Source organism: Ooceraea biroi, chromosome 4 (assembly GCF_003672135.1).
Source record: "Ooceraea biroi isolate clonal line C1 chromosome 4, Obir_v5.4, whole genome shotgun sequence".
In the NCBI taxonomy this organism is placed as follows: Eukaryota; Metazoa; Arthropoda; class Insecta; order Hymenoptera; family Formicidae; genus Ooceraea; species Ooceraea biroi.
This window is the reverse complement of record NC_039509.1, coordinates 14,094,603-14,110,086: the sequence shown is the minus strand read 5'-3', so window position 1 is coordinate 14,110,086 and position 15,484 is coordinate 14,094,603. Positions and strand designations below refer to the sequence as shown.

The 15,484-nt window shown below is 41.3% G+C and overlaps 1 protein-coding gene and 1 long non-coding RNA gene across 3 annotated transcripts in view; one reads left to right on the top strand and one right to left on the bottom strand.

The window, feature by feature from the left end:
• Window positions 1-1,197: 1,197 nt before the first annotated feature.
• Window positions 1,198-9,789, bottom strand: LOC105278284. The gene is made up of 2 exons (XR_893761.3): window positions 7,314-9,789; window positions 1,198-1,997 (listed from the first exon to the last, which is right to left on the bottom strand). It is a non-coding gene; the product is annotated as an uncharacterized LOC105278284 (long non-coding RNA).
• Window positions 9,790-9,817: 28 nt separating this feature from the next.
• The window catches only part of LOC105278276 (neuronal acetylcholine receptor subunit alpha-7), a 180,096-nt gene continuing 174,429 nt past the window's right edge, over window positions 9,818-15,484 (top strand). Inside the window, exon 1 of one of the 2 annotated variants that reach the window (XM_011337260.3) lies at window positions 9,818-10,006. In XM_011337260.3, coding sequence (XP_011335562.1) covers window positions 9,958-10,006 — 49 coding nt within the window. In that variant the 5' untranslated portion in view covers window positions 9,818-9,957. The remainder of the gene's footprint in view (window positions 10,007-15,484) is intronic. The other variant, XM_026968794.1, reaches the window with a different exon arrangement.

Sequence of the window (15,484 nt, the reverse complement as noted above, 5' to 3'; positions counted from 1 at the left end):
ATTTCCCACTCATACGAAATTGCAGTAATATAACAGTAATATAACGTGTTACTAAAATGTTACTTAAATGTTATATAAATGGAATATAATTATTCTTTCTTCCTCTTTCTACGACTACTACTAGGTTTGTGTTTAATTAATTTTCCTAAACGTTATGCAGAAGTTAGTACTTTGCTCTTATTTGTTATTCGTTCGAAAATGTACCACTTCATTGTAGAAATGGACTTATAATACAAGTTGTACCGTGCCGTGATCACCGTTCTTATATATATATTTTGTATCATATTTTGCATACGAGAAACGGAAGCCATCTAGCGGACGACTCGACATCTGTATGTTAAAAATGGTATATAACATAGACATAATATGCAAATATTACAGTTATATAACATCGCATATTTAAGTTATATTACTGTTATATTATTATAACCAATATATAAGAGAGCAATATAACAGTTTTATAACACAGTTATATTGCAGTTACAAAGAAAATTATGTAACTTTAACATTAATAACATATAACAGTTGTTATATTGCGTGTACTTCTGTGTTATATAACAGTTATATTTTGTGTTTGCTGGGTAGCATGCATGCGGAAATGTATCATGCGCCAGAGTCATATTCGTATTTAACGAACGTCTGATGTACATGGAAGGAATTATACGTCGCACACGTACACATTTTAGAACGTTAAAGTAAAGGAAGTTTAGTAACTCGATAAATCGACAGCGTTCGACTCGCTTCTTAACGGCAGCTAACTATCGCATTCCGTTGAACACAGACCCGAATCGCATAAAGTGTCAGATTTCAACGCGGCTATGAAGTTCGGGTCTTAAGAGGAGTGCCCGGAGTTTTACAACTTTTATCGCGGGCGTGCAATATCTGGGGGGATATATTATCGAATTTCCATAGCGACATCCTGCCGCCGACTCAAGCTTTTACAGCCGGCCGTAACTTAAAGCCGTGCATTATCAACCCTGTAAGAGAGCCGCGGTTGTCACCCTCGGCAGTCCGCTATACGTATAATGATGATCTAACAAAGCGTTGTAAGATAGTATAGTTCCGGTTCTCCGATAATATAATTCCCAATTAACCAATTTGTGGATTTAATTGCGATTCGATCGATTGCGTTTTCGTTTCATCTTGTCTTGCACATTTCGCATAATGGTCTATTTCTAAAGAATAAAAAGAAACATATCTTTATTAGTCTTTTATTAGTCTCAGCGTTGTTTTAGAATTATTAGTAACGTATAGCGATGTCCTGATATTCTTTTCGAAATGCTTATGCCGAAGATTAATACCAAAGCTAAGGAAAAAACGTTCGCACTTATATTTTTGTAGTCTTATTATATTATATTATATATATATTGTAAAACTAAGGATGTTTTAATCTTGTGGGATTAACATTTGCTCTCTGTTGGGATTCCTTTTAACCCGCTTTTATTCTTAAAATGCGGTAACTCTGAAGCCACTGAGAAAAACGTTAAATAAACAGAGAAAATGAAGATCTTGTCCACGCATAACAATTTCCAAAAGTTTAGACTTGTTAATATCTGCATATTTATACTTGTTAATAACTGCATTTTTTAAATGCAATATAATAGGGAGAATATGTCAACGACAAACTTTTCGGCAGAGACGACCCTTTGTCAACGACAAACTATAACTTCGGTACAATTACGAAGCGCGATCAGATTTCGCGCGCTAACGAACAATGCAAGTTTTCCAAGTTGCTACACCTCTCGTACACTTACGAGGTAAGGTGAGATCGTTTTCGATATGGCTGGCACGTGCTAAACGACGAGTGTGGTGTCAAAAATACTCGTTTCCGCTCCATTACCTCGTTGATAAATGCTAACACGTATCGCATCGCATAATAAATGTTTTCGCTGTTCCCTATAAATTTCGTATAATTCTCCAATCTTCTTGTTTGAGCGATAAAGAATCGTTCCAAGTATCGTTTACAATTTTGTTTGCCTTCTTCTTTAATCTTTTGCCTGTAACAATAAGAAAAATTGACGTTAACTTGCATTTTATATTACAATGAAATCATATCGTTTATATAAAAAGCTTTACGAAAATTTATTCCATTTGATGAAAAGTGCTTTTTTACTACGTCTAATTTTGCTGCTCGCTCATTCTGGTGTATCATTGTTGTGCTTAATGCGAAACTCTATTATCGTTGAAATACTAAATAGTGATTGTGTAAATGTACGCTAATTAAGCTCGAATATCATTCTGTACGAGAATATTACTCGATGAATCCAATATTCGCGTGTACAGTTATTCCGCTTGACGGATTAATTACTGAAAACTCGTTGAATGTTCGATAATACGAAAAATCTTCTAAATTTTTTGCCAGTTTGTTGATTTGTAATGCAATGTAAGACTTTGCACTGATAATTAAATATTAATACATCAAACGATAATTAATCCTCTCACATAATAATTAGCAGTGCGTAATAATTAATAGTTATTACACAGTCATAGGATAAGGGATTTCAGAATTTAATATAATCAAGACTATAAATACACAAATAATTTATGATTTTGTGTGTCGTGTGGGTCGTTGAAGTTTATAAATATAATGTCCATAAATAAATTCCGCTTTATATCGCTTAATAGATCGCAATAATTAAATACATTTCCTGAAAATTAAACTTAAATAACAGTTGATAATTAAATCAAGAATTATTAAAAAGTAAATTTTTGCATGATAACGGTGACAGAGATAAATTCGTATATTTCTGGAATATTGACTCCGATTCTGTAATTTAATTTATTATTAGTTATTTATTTAATAAATTAATTTACTTAATTTTTGCTGAAACCGTAAATATGCAATAATAAACTCGTAAATTTTCTCATAATTGTCTCACGATACTGATTGCCATCAATCGGCGCGATTGATTCTGCACGCGAAACGTGTCGTTCGGAATTTAACGTCGATGACAGCCATCGATGGCGTCGTGGCACCTTTTAAGCCAGACATTATTAAATTATGCTGACTTGACCCACATTCAACGTACGTGTCTCTTCTTTTTCACTTAAGGCATGCCTGTGAAACGTCTGGCCGGCTCGGTAGTAGACTTTTAAGTGCGGTACCTTGCCGCGACGTCCGGTCTGAAACTTCTGAAAAGTAGGGACACAGCTGAAGTAAGTCGATCGACGGAACGAAGTAAAAACTGATGGTGACCCGATTTCTGGCATTTTCCGGCGGAGAAGACGCAAATTGCGCGAGGCGCGGAGATTGGGCCCCCTCGACTTCGGTTGAACATTTATTAATATGCAAACGCGAAACTCATTCGACGCCAAACAAGGAGCTTAATTTCCCGGGAGTCGTTCGACTTCAAAACAAGCTATTGAGTCAGGGCTTTCGGAAAATGGGGTCGTCTGTACCTGTCCGTATCTGAATATTCTGTTCTAATGCTGTTTTCATCCGACTCTCGATTCCCTCGTGCTCAGAAACGCGCAATAATTGGGGAGTCTGTGACAGTTGGTCCCTAAGTCTCGTGAATCTCTGCTTGACAAGGATTCACTCGCATTCGCACCTACCTAGCAAGCAAACATTTTTTCCTAAGGCGAAGGGCGTCATTAATTGGCTCGCGAGTCGAAGAGAGTAATTCAGGCAATGGGAGTTCCCTTCGGGCGACGCTCCGGTCGTGCGACGGGTAAAGTACCCCGGATTGTTAAAACAAATCCTTTGTAGCGGGCGCGAAGTAATTCCGTTAATTGGACTTTGAGTAAGGAAGAGAGTGCAGGTGCGCAAACATCAGAACCTGCAGGAGCACCAAGGTGGACGCGAGTCTCGTTCCATGGTTTGCGCGCGAGTCCACCGGCCGACAAAGAAGCGCCGATTATTTATTTAGCGTCGAGAAGTTCGCCGTCGGGGTAGTGAGACGGCAAAAACTCGAGATAGTGACGACAATGGAGAGCAAGGTGCGTTAGAGACGTGGTGGTTGAATAACGCGATTGTTGCATACATTTTCGCTTTATTCGTTAAACGAGAAAAATCGTATAATGATATTGGTTATCCTGAAATCGCATCGTTAAGTTATCTCGAAATATAACCGTAATATAATGAACAAAAAGGAAGAAGAGGAAAGAATAAGAAGAATAGTTTGTTGCACATACATATAATTCGGTTAATATAATAGATAATAAAAGAGAAACATTTTTGGACACATACTTACGTTTGTTAGTTTCTACCTGAATTTATTAAGTTTTAATAATAATAATTTAAACATTATTATCAGCAGGTAATTATTAAAAGTATTACAATATTGATTGATTAAACTTGCGATTTAAAACTTTGCAATTCCTTCAAATGATAAATGACTGTATTACGTCAACTCAAGCTGTTCCCTTCTCGTTTCTTTCCTTGTTCTTTCAGAGCCCTTAAATCTGCTTTGAATATAACTATTGATTTTATTGAAATTAAGAGTACAATTAAGAGCCTAAAAAAAGTTTCAGGCTGTTTTTATTAAATCGATACCGTGCATTTTCAATTCCAATATTAATTGATTATATTTGCAATTAATGAGACTTAAAAGTTTTGTGCGAAAATCGATCGTTTTAAAATTAATATCATGACATAAAAGAATGAAAATGTTTAGCTTTTCAGAAATATAGTTAAATAATCGAAAATTTCTAATAACACTTAAAATTGTAGAACGTTTACTATATTTTAACTGTACGCTAATTGATATGTTTTAATATGTTCAGTTGTGTGAAACGAGCAAATGAGAGATCCTTCATCCGCTTACTGTAAATCCTTTGAACGTGTACGCTTCGTAGTTCACGAGGAGTCGATTGTATGTACTAATTTATCATCTGCCTGCAGATGATTCTGTATATTCGAATTCACGAAGCACACAAGATGCGTCTTCATTTACGAAAATGCCAATAGTGAGTTCTATTATAGATAACGAAGTAGAAATTTGACATGACAGTTCTCGAATTATAAGACGCATTTTTCATCAGTTATGAATGAAATATACTTGAAATACATGTATGAATATTTCGTGATTTATACGAATAAGATATTTTTTATCTGTGTAAATCCTCCCGAGAGGTTCTAATTAAGTCTTTGCGGATTTATAATCACATCGGAAGAAATGTCGACGATTTGGCTTTAATTTATCGGTTTAGAGATAAATATAAATTTCTAGATGCATCCTCCAGGAGAAGGATTATAAATAATTAATGTGCCCGTGCCAGTCTTGTCGATCGTGGCCATTACTTAATTTGATTGAATGGCTTGCTGTGACGCCGATGCACAGCCGCCGGCTTTGAAAGTATTCCAAATTTGCCGGATGTCATTTATACGCGAGTGCTGATAATAAATTGGCAAAGAGCCAACATGAGATTCGCGAGATGCAATCTCTGCATCCAGGAGAGAGCTTGACTCGTGATATCGTACATTCAGAATTAATTAGCGTCTCATCGCGGCGCGATGCAGATTCCCATATGCGCCTTCCATGTCTCAAATAGGACGATATGGATAACAGCGAGTAATCGATAATATTGATACGTTGCGCCAATCAGATCACCGATCGCTTACGACAGAATGACAAAGAAACAACGCTGGTCGACGACGTCTATGTTGCTACCGAACCGTGTAAATCAGCCAACTGAAGGGACATACAATAGCTGCTGCAAGTTATACGATCAACGGATTATTGTGATATTATCTCTATATAATATGGAGAAGAATACTAAAAAGGGATGCAAACAAGAATGCTAAAATAATGAAAAAGTTTGCGTAAGCGTTCCTGTCGGAATAAATTTCTTATTTTACTAATTTTACTTTTTGACTGAAATTTATTTATTTCGCTTTTACGTGACCATCATCGACATCAAATAAATATAAATCTCATGCAAACTTTTTGAACAATGGCTAGCTTGATACATATATATTAAAACAAAAATTCAACAACGAAACAATGACGATTTATTGACGATATATTTTCGTGCTTCAACGAAATCTGCTCGTGCTGAATTTCAGAAATATCGACGCTATCATAAATACGAAAATGTCGATAGACAATTATGACTCTAAGCACGTAGTCGGGCCACACGAAATATTCCATTCGATTTGGCGCCAGTCAGGAATGGAAACAAAAAGAACTGCGAGACGTACTGAAAAGCGGAAAACTTACGTCGCTTTTTCGTAGGCGGTTGCGAATGCGAAGACGTCGAGTTTACATCGGTTATTCTTTGCGATTGGGCGGCGTCAAATAACTTGGATTGAAAAATGTAAGGGACTATTGGAGCGGAAATGCAACAGACAATCAGAAGCGGAAGCGTAAGAGATGTCGAGGAACGTCGGAGCATCGCGGCGGAAACTGCTCAAAAACTGCCTGAGAAACGTTGGCACTTTGACGCCAGCAGAGTGTATAAACTCACAACTATTACTAGTAGCAGTGCAAATCGCAAAGGCGGAACTCCGGATGCCAGTGATGTAAATGTAAATACAGTACGCCCAACGCGTTTCCAGTTTATTAGCGTCAGAATGTTATGGAATCGGATCTTCACGGATGAATTCGATATCAGAACGTTTCAATATTTCCACGTTCTGTCAAAATAAAAACATGCATAAATAACATCTATATTTGTATAGAATCTGCTTACTTTTGCGTTAAATTCCAATCGTAGTAATCTTTACACAATTACATATAAAATTTACAATTATTACAAATATATAATTTATAATTACAATTACATTAGAATTACATATAAAATGTGTCATATTTTCTCTAATTTATAAGTAATTATAAAAATTGCACCGTCGATTATTAGTATAGTACAATTTGTATACATATATGTTACTTTGTGACATGCGTGATTTTTATTTCTTCGAAATTTTAGATGAAAAATATTTACTTTTATAGGAATTGCAAAGATTTTCTCTGAAAATGTTTCAGAGAAAGAAATTGGCATTGCCAATTCGTTATAAATTTTATTTAGCTAAGCATTTTAACTAAGCAAATCATTTAAACTAACATGACTGATTGCTAGGGAAGTCTATATCAAGAGGCTAGATTACTTCGAACGTTGACTTATCGGGAATCTGATCGTACATGATCACGCGATTCTTAGGTATATCATGATACGATCAACGTCGCCGTCGTCGTCTCTCAACATGCGAGTATATGAGGAACGCACGACGCGGAAGAACGGAGCGCAACGCTGAGACGAAGAAAAGGTAGCACAAAGGAAAATCGGGCCATCGGAGCGTTAACCCTCGTCTGGGCGACCCCTTTTTCTAACTAGAAGGAAAAACAAAGCTCTCGCTGAGATATTTCGCTTACTTCATAAAAATCACCGGCAAAGATTGGAACGTTACGTGGTTTGCGGCGGTACGTAAGCTCTCTGCTCCTTTTGTGCGGAACGCTCGCACGACGATTGCGTTTTTCTGTTTCTTCTGTCCTCGAAGTATTCCTTATTTAAGGGAATTAGATTTACCGTGTAATGTTCTCTCGATATTGAATACATAGTATAACTGTATACGTCACATCGACATCGGAAGAAACTTCATCGTATTAAGGTCGATGAGATAGTGCTGTCTTATTTGCGATATCGTTTTGGCGCGCTCCGTGACGCAGACATGCTGCATCGCACAATTAACTGCGTATCGCATAATCTCGGGCAGAGCCACGTACATATCGTGCTGTCTTCCTGAACGCGTCAGTTCCATCTGTTTTGCATTCGAAAAGTGTCAACTGGATCATTCTCTTGAAACACTACCTCTGCCAATTATTTATGTGATACGCATATACGCATTAGCTACTGAGACATAAGTCCGGATGCATCCCTTGTTTTACCTCGATCATCAGGATGTTGATGATTACGACTCTGAACGAGTCTATCTTACTCAGCCGGCAGGCGTTTGTTGCTTTCACCCTGGCGCTACTTGTATTTCATTCAAAGAAGAAAGGGAGAACATTTCGGAGAGGTCGATCCGTAACCGGAAAGACCGGACGATATTCTTCTCTCGTATGCGGCCCTCTGTTGACTGAACCGACTTAAGTCAACGCCGCCCACGGTCTGGCACGCGGCCTCTAACGCGCGCCAACACGGAGAGGGATGTACGTGCGAGGGGATGATGGAGAGGACGCTGTCGGGGGAACGTGGCGCGAGTGACGAAGACGGTGGCGAAGTGTGGAATGCGAGGAGACGAGCTTGTAAAACGAGGTGCGACGACGACGGAGCGAGCGGAACTGCGAGAGAGACGCGGCAGAGCGAGTGGCGGCGAAGGGTTCAAGTATAAGGATACCGAGGCATGCGCCGTCCTATCATATTGATCTCGCCATAGTAACGATTCTCTCTTCTCCGGCGATGTTGGGATGCACTATAGCTGCGGGTGGAAGAGGGATGCCAGAGAGCGAGGAGTCGTGCAGGAGGGGTCGGGCAAGAGCGTAAGCGGGATGGCGGGGGTAGGTCGTACCGCATGGTGTACCACGCCACCCCACGATGGCGCGAATGTGGGCCGTCGAGGGTTGAATGCAAGCGAGAGCGCGTAGCGGAGCCGCTGTTGGATGAAGAGAAAAGGGATTGTTGAGGAAGGGAGTCGGAGGGGATGAAGGTATATGTATGACGAGAACAAGAGCGAGCTACAGAGGAAGAGAGAAAGAGGAAAGGAGGAAGCGAGAGGGAGTTAAAGGGCTGCAAGAGACGGACAGCGCTGGTGATCGAGGTAGAACGACGATAGGGGTGCAGAGTGGAGAGGAGGAGGAAAAGAGGGACCGAGACGCGCGCGGCAACTGGCAGGTGTATATGTTGAGCCGGACGGAGAGGGAAACGAGGTAGAGAGAGAGAAAGAAAAAGAGGAAGGACGGTGACATCACGAGCGATGGAGGGTGCGGAGGTGGTGAACGGTGGCGGTAGGCTACCACAGAGAGCTAGCGCCAAAGCGGTCTGAAGCGGCGGTACCGCGCGGCGCTGCAGCTGAACGAGAATCAGTCCAGCGTTGATCGCCGGCGAGACCGCATCCGGCAACTCCTTGCCGGAAGAGAGAGAGAGAGAGAGAGCGAGAGAGAGAGAGAGAGAGAGAGAAAAAGAGAGTGATACAGAGAATAATCCCGCGACCGAGATCAGAAAGGGTAGCCCGTGCCGACACGCGACGCGCGTCTCCTAGCATCGTAAGGGAGATCAGGGATGTTGTCACGGTGCTGCTGCCGGTCGCACGCGTCCTGGGACCCGCAGGGCCGAGGGTGAGAAACCCACCGTCGTTCTCACCCTGACCTGATGCTGCAGCGGCGAGCGAACGCGGGAAGTTTGACGGGCGGAACGGAACCAGCGGTCGGACCGCGGACGTGTCTCTGAGTCCGTTTTGTTAAGCGGAACGCGCGGAAAAATTTACCTCGGTCGGCCTCGCGATACCAGTTGCGGTCGCGACGACATCGTCGTCGGGGATATCGAGGAAGGTAGAGGAAGAGAGGGATCCGGCCAGGCAAACGGGGTCCACAGGCGAATCCAAATCGGGAGAAATGTCCGCGTTGCCCGACAATGTCGCGTCGTGGTGTAGACCGTCCCGGCCATAGTGCGCGCGAGTTGTACCATCCGGTACAGGGTAGCAGCGGACGGCTCCAGAGGATCGTTGCGTGGAGGCGGTCACGTGCCTCCAACGGAGGGGATAGGACGATGCACCTGGCGAGCCCGGTGCAAGCGCGACCGGGCGGACCCTGAGGACTCACGATAGCTCCGTTCCCATCGCGCCGAGCGGACTGCCGCGGACGGGTAATACTCTAGGGTGTCATCAGGTCGAGGTTCACCCTCGTTCGACGTGGCCGCAGCCACGTGCGAGGACGAGCGAACGTGCGGCGGTGAGGCGGCGGTGGCGGTGGCGGAGCAAGAGGTGGAGAAAATCGGCAACGTGGAGGAGGTGGTGCTCGTCAGCCAGGTGGTCATCTACGAAGGAGCAGCAGCCTTGCTTCGGCTCCTTTACGGGCCAACATGAGACGTTCGTGGACACTTGTCGCGGCGATAGCCCTGGCTGCGTCGGGTGAGTGACATCTGCCAGGAAAATATCTCTGCTAAATTATCCGACGCTACCTACGTCCCTTCTATTGTTCAGACGATCTCTCTCGTTCTGACGAACCCCAGTTGCGACACGAACTCGTCCACCGGCTCGCGTTGGCCAATTGGCTATCCTTCTTCGAGTTTCCATCGACTTGTCCTACTCCCACTCGTCCCTTCCACAAGTGTCCGTCGACGTCACGTTGCGTCACCCGTTGCTCCAAACTTCCGTCTCTCTTTCTCGCCGACGTTGTAGAATGTGCGATTAAGCCGCAAAAGCGATATATCCATCGTTACTTGAGATATACCTTAGATATGGGATCTCAGTGTTATCGTTCGGTTCTCTAGAGTGAATTAAAGCCGGACGATTGGTCATAGCTTCGTATAGTAACCAGTGGCGCCGATGTTCCTCTTATGTCTCCTCACTGGTGACGTCATAGCGACGATTCGCTTCTGCCACGCGGATTTTATGACCCGTAGCGATATTATTAGCTGGACTACCAATGGTGACTCGCCGGACTCGTGCGATCGTGAAACGTCACGTCGACACTACAACTCGGTACCGGAGAATTTCAGTTTCTCATGCAGGCAAACAATACACTTAGGATTTCGTGTTATTCTCTTAGAGTTTCGTGAATTTTGAATCTGCCATTCGCGATCATCATCTATGCGAAGATGGAAGATTGGCTAACTCAGAAATGTGACAGTGTCGTAATTTTCCAAACTTGCCAGGCTGCGAATTTCAATTTCGCAGGAGCGCTCGTGGCGATTGATTATTTCTTCAGCATTGCTCATGCTAGTTTCTTTTCTGAATTGCATCAAGCTCCTACAAAAATAAATACAGTTTTTAAAGTCTGTTTGAGGAAATTGCGATGAATCTCAGTAAAGCTGTCGGAATTACGAGCAATCCTCTAAATCTTCTTGAGATTTCACTGTTTATGTTTGGAGGGAGTTTCTATCTGCTCCGATAATGCTCAACGATTGGGGCTCATCCGGTTCAGGCCCTATTTTCAAAAACCGCGCTAGACGATTGTGTATCTTCAAGGTTGCCGCACGGATTACGAAGGGGTGAGTTTCGCTTTCGCGCGGGGATGTTCATCGAGCGCGTTCCTTCATCTCTTCACCGTTGCTGTCTCGCTTCCGGGATAGGAGCGAGCGCCACGTCGAGTTTCGAGCTTTGAATGGAGCAGGCGGATGCAGAGCACCGCAATCCCGGGAGGAGGACAGGGCGGAAGGGATGCAGGGGTGGTAAGGAGAGTAGGAGGGAGGGTAGGAGAGAGAACGCGGCGTTTCAATATTGACGTCAACCCGCGACGCTTCCACAGCGACGCGACGTCTCGCGCCTCGTTAGCGGCACGTTGATACCACCAGCTGGGAGTCGAAAGCGCGCGCGCATATGCCGCGCGCCAAATCGACGTTGCACACAAATATTTGTATATTGTACTGATGATGTTTTTGTTGTGTCGTGTTGAACGCGCGTTGAAAGCGTGGTCACACTGATGTTACTCCATTTTCCCGTAATATGTTATAGGAAAAGCGCGAAGGAAGAGATCGTTGTCTCAACTTGTTTATCCATTAATCACTCGGAATCCATAAATGCAAAATTAAGGAAAGAAAAATTCATAGCTTGCTGTATCATAACAATAAACGTAAAGAAGGATTGAAAAATGTGATCCGGGATCCGTATTCGTTGTTCTTTTTTTTGGTATGGTTTTTCTGGGATATATACGTTTGTAAAATTGATGCTGATGCTATATACAAGTTTCTCTCGGTTTAAAACGTTATTACGGTTGCTGGTGGTCGCAAACAGAACACAATAAATTTAAGCGAAATATGAATCGTTGCGCCCACTTGATGCACGCGCGTGAAGGCCGGGTCCTCGCCGTGGTGTTAGTTAATTACAATGTCCCCGTTATAAATAATAATGGTTCACTTATGCTCGATCGCTGCTGCGAATATTTCCACGCTCGGACGTGACACGAAAATTCCATTATGAACGTCCGCCGTGCATTGACCGAGATCGAACGATGACGTTCTCCGTTGCAGTCGCAGCTGTCAAAAGCTGTCTCGGCCTGCACTACCAAATTGCGCGTGTAGCCTCATGTAAAATGTAAATTAGGAAGTTACCTACCTCGTCCACGCGTGTCGGGAGGTCGTCCTGCCATGACGTATCGTGTTGATTAATTAGCATCCCACCGACGGCATGGTACATGGTTTCCCAAGCTAGTGCATCCGGCGTCGTAGTGCAGACACCTCCGGTTGGAATGGAGAACGCTTGCAAAAATCGTAGTCATCCCACGCCGCAAGAAAGCCCGGCGAGTGTTCTCCCTGGAGTGATTAATGCGAGCTTTCGTCTGGTCGAGGCGGTCGATCACTCCTGCGAGAGAAATTCTTGGATATGAAATAAGACATTTGTATAATACTTAACACAAAGAGCTGTCTCTGTGGGATGAAAGAAATTTCAGTAAATTAAAATTTCAAATGAATTTATACAAACCTTGATGCGTTTTTTAAGTTGTTTCCATGAAAGAATATATGCGAACAGTTTATTAAATTAAATTCTGATGTTGTTGCGTCGAGTAATTGAAATTCCACCATGAACGCTTTTCAAAGTGCGAGTTAGTAGGTTTCGCGTGATGCATTGTGTTGATTAATTAAGTTCTTACGCCATGAGCGACGTTCGTTCATCTTCGTCCTTTCGGTAGGTAATTACGCCTAGCAAGGCTTCCGAGAGAACGTTCACCCACGTGATATCAAATCGTGCGTTCATAGCAATCGGCTGTAGTATTAAATTAAGAGAAAGCAAAATATGAGGAAGCGTCAAAAAACCTCCAAAATTCTTATACAAATTCTTTGACAACAATACTAATTTTCAAGTTGCTGAAAATTTTTATAATATTCACATTTTATAATATTCAGAGTGGAATTATCATGCCTCTCAAAATCAAATTTTGAAAACATGCTTCTGCTGACTTTCAAAGGATTAATTTCATACAAAGTGTTTCCAACTAACGCAATTCCCTTTAATCTAGATGCAAGCACAAAAGGATCGCGTTTAAAGAAACTTGTGGATGTGATAACTTTTCGACGTTAAAGAATTAACATTATCATTTAATCATATAATCATTTGCAATATGTGGAATTTCAACATGCGTTTTAAAAAACTATTATTATATTATTGCATTATTTACATCACATTATGTAGCATAACCGAATGCGTATTCATAATTAGAAATATTACACAATTTTTGTTACAATTCTTGTTAAATTCTTTTATAGCATTTTTTGCTATTTCCGTAGCGCATTTATATTATATTTATATTATATGTTTTTAAAAAGTGGGTTTTTTTCATTAAAACTGTTTCATTTATTTCTTGTGCAATTAAATTTTCGTAACAATCTGTAATCGTTAGATTGACCGCCTAATACGTATACGTGATAGGGATTGCCTGATATGCACAGTAAGATTCTGGAGAGAAGCTTGTCTGTATTATTTTTAACTTTAGAACTTTACCAGTAATTCCGAGATTTTTGTGTAATCCGCTCTAAGAAGCTCTGTAGGAAACCGCGATGTTGCTTGAAAATTCTAGACATTCTTGAAAGTCCGCTCAAGGAAAATTTCTGCCGAGGGATCCACTTCGCTTGACGAATCTCAGTTCCTTGAAAAAGTTCCTTGAAAAGTCGCATATCTTAAAATGATACTCGAGTAATATTCTTTTGCTTCAGATTGTAATCGCGTTCCAACGAAGTGCTGAAACATAGCCTTCCTAAAATTAAGTATATCCACTGTGTGGAACTATAGGGATGATCTACTTTGGAAATTGAAAGAGAAACGGAATTTTTTATATTGTTATTGAACGAAATATATGAAAAGATTATTTTAGCAAAGTAAAAGAAACAATACATATGTGTGGCATATGTGTGTATGCCAACCTAATTTTTAAAAAATTAATTTACTTATTTTAAAATCGCCGGTGGACGTATGTTCGCGTCGTGAACCATTTTATTCTTCTGCCTTGTTCCTTTCCATTCTAAATGATTCTAAACAAAATTTTATATGCAAGAAACTTTATATATAACATTATATTATTATATGAAGTATTATTAAAAAATATTTATATTATACTTTATGTTATTTTTTTATTATATTAGATACGATATTAAAGCTGAAAATTATATATTTAATATTTAAAAACGCAATATTACGTGTATATATTGTACAATCGTAAAATATCCTATGATTCTTTTACTAAGTACCTCTCAAAGGTGGAAAAGTATGGGGAAAACTATCCTATTGTATTGAAAATGCCCGCGTGTCGTTCGCCGCATCGCCTTGCGTCATGATAGCCTCCAGACAAATCTAGGGATGCTGAAAATTTAAAATAATCATATTTTTACTCATCCTCTCGATAAGCGGAACTCACTTCACTTAAATCAGGTATCAGAAGTATCAATACTAACCCGTTTTCTTTGATACTTTTGAAACACGAGGAAATAGCATTGCATTGGCTGTTGCTACTACCTCATATAGCTTCTAAAAATATCGGATACCACAAAAATCGATTTTATTTGATATTTGTTTCAGAAGTATCGAAGTGCCTCGAGTGTTTATACTTTCCTAGAAAATATCAAATCACGAATATCGTTCGTCTGATAGATTCGCTTCAGCATTGATATCTTTCAAGTATCGCTACCTCGGTAGTATCAATATCTCCCTAGAGATTATGCAGGGTATCCCAGAGCTACCAAAGTACTTTCGGTTGTTTGATCAACTTAGATCTTGTTTTATGCGCAAAAACATTAGGGAAGATAATCGTTTTCGTATCGTACGTTTAACTTTAATCCAACTCATCTTTAAATAAATCTTTAAAATATGAATTTGTGTATGTGTTAATTTACATCAGTATGTCTCATTAAGAATTTAATGAAAAATAAGACTTCGTGCTTGTATACACTATTTAAACATACCGCTGGTTTAAAAATCTTTCCATTCTAAGTGCTTCAAGATTATTGATTCCCCAATATGTTTAGAGAAAAATTATTTCATTCATCCTAATCAATCAAAAATTTATGAAAAGTAGCTCGTTAGATCTGGATACCCATACATTTCTTAAAGACAAGTGCTCACGTATTAAAACTGGAAACAAAATGAAAAGTACAAAAATATTCGCGGTATCACGGGCGAAGTATCGGTACGAGGATACTGGCGAAAGTACCGCAAGCATCCCTAGACATCCCTGCTGCCGCGCGACCTGCAGGGTGCACGCAGATGCGTGGGTGTGCGGACGTGGGCGTGCAACGTCGGAGAGTATCGAACGCCCGGCTCTGGCCGAGGAAGAGGACACTGCACGCTCGCACGTGCGCGCACGCACGGTCGCACGCGCTCGCACGCGCGCGTCACGGAGGCGTCCGCCAGCGAAACCGGCCATCTCCGAGCGTTTACTGAAGAGGAAACGAGAGCATA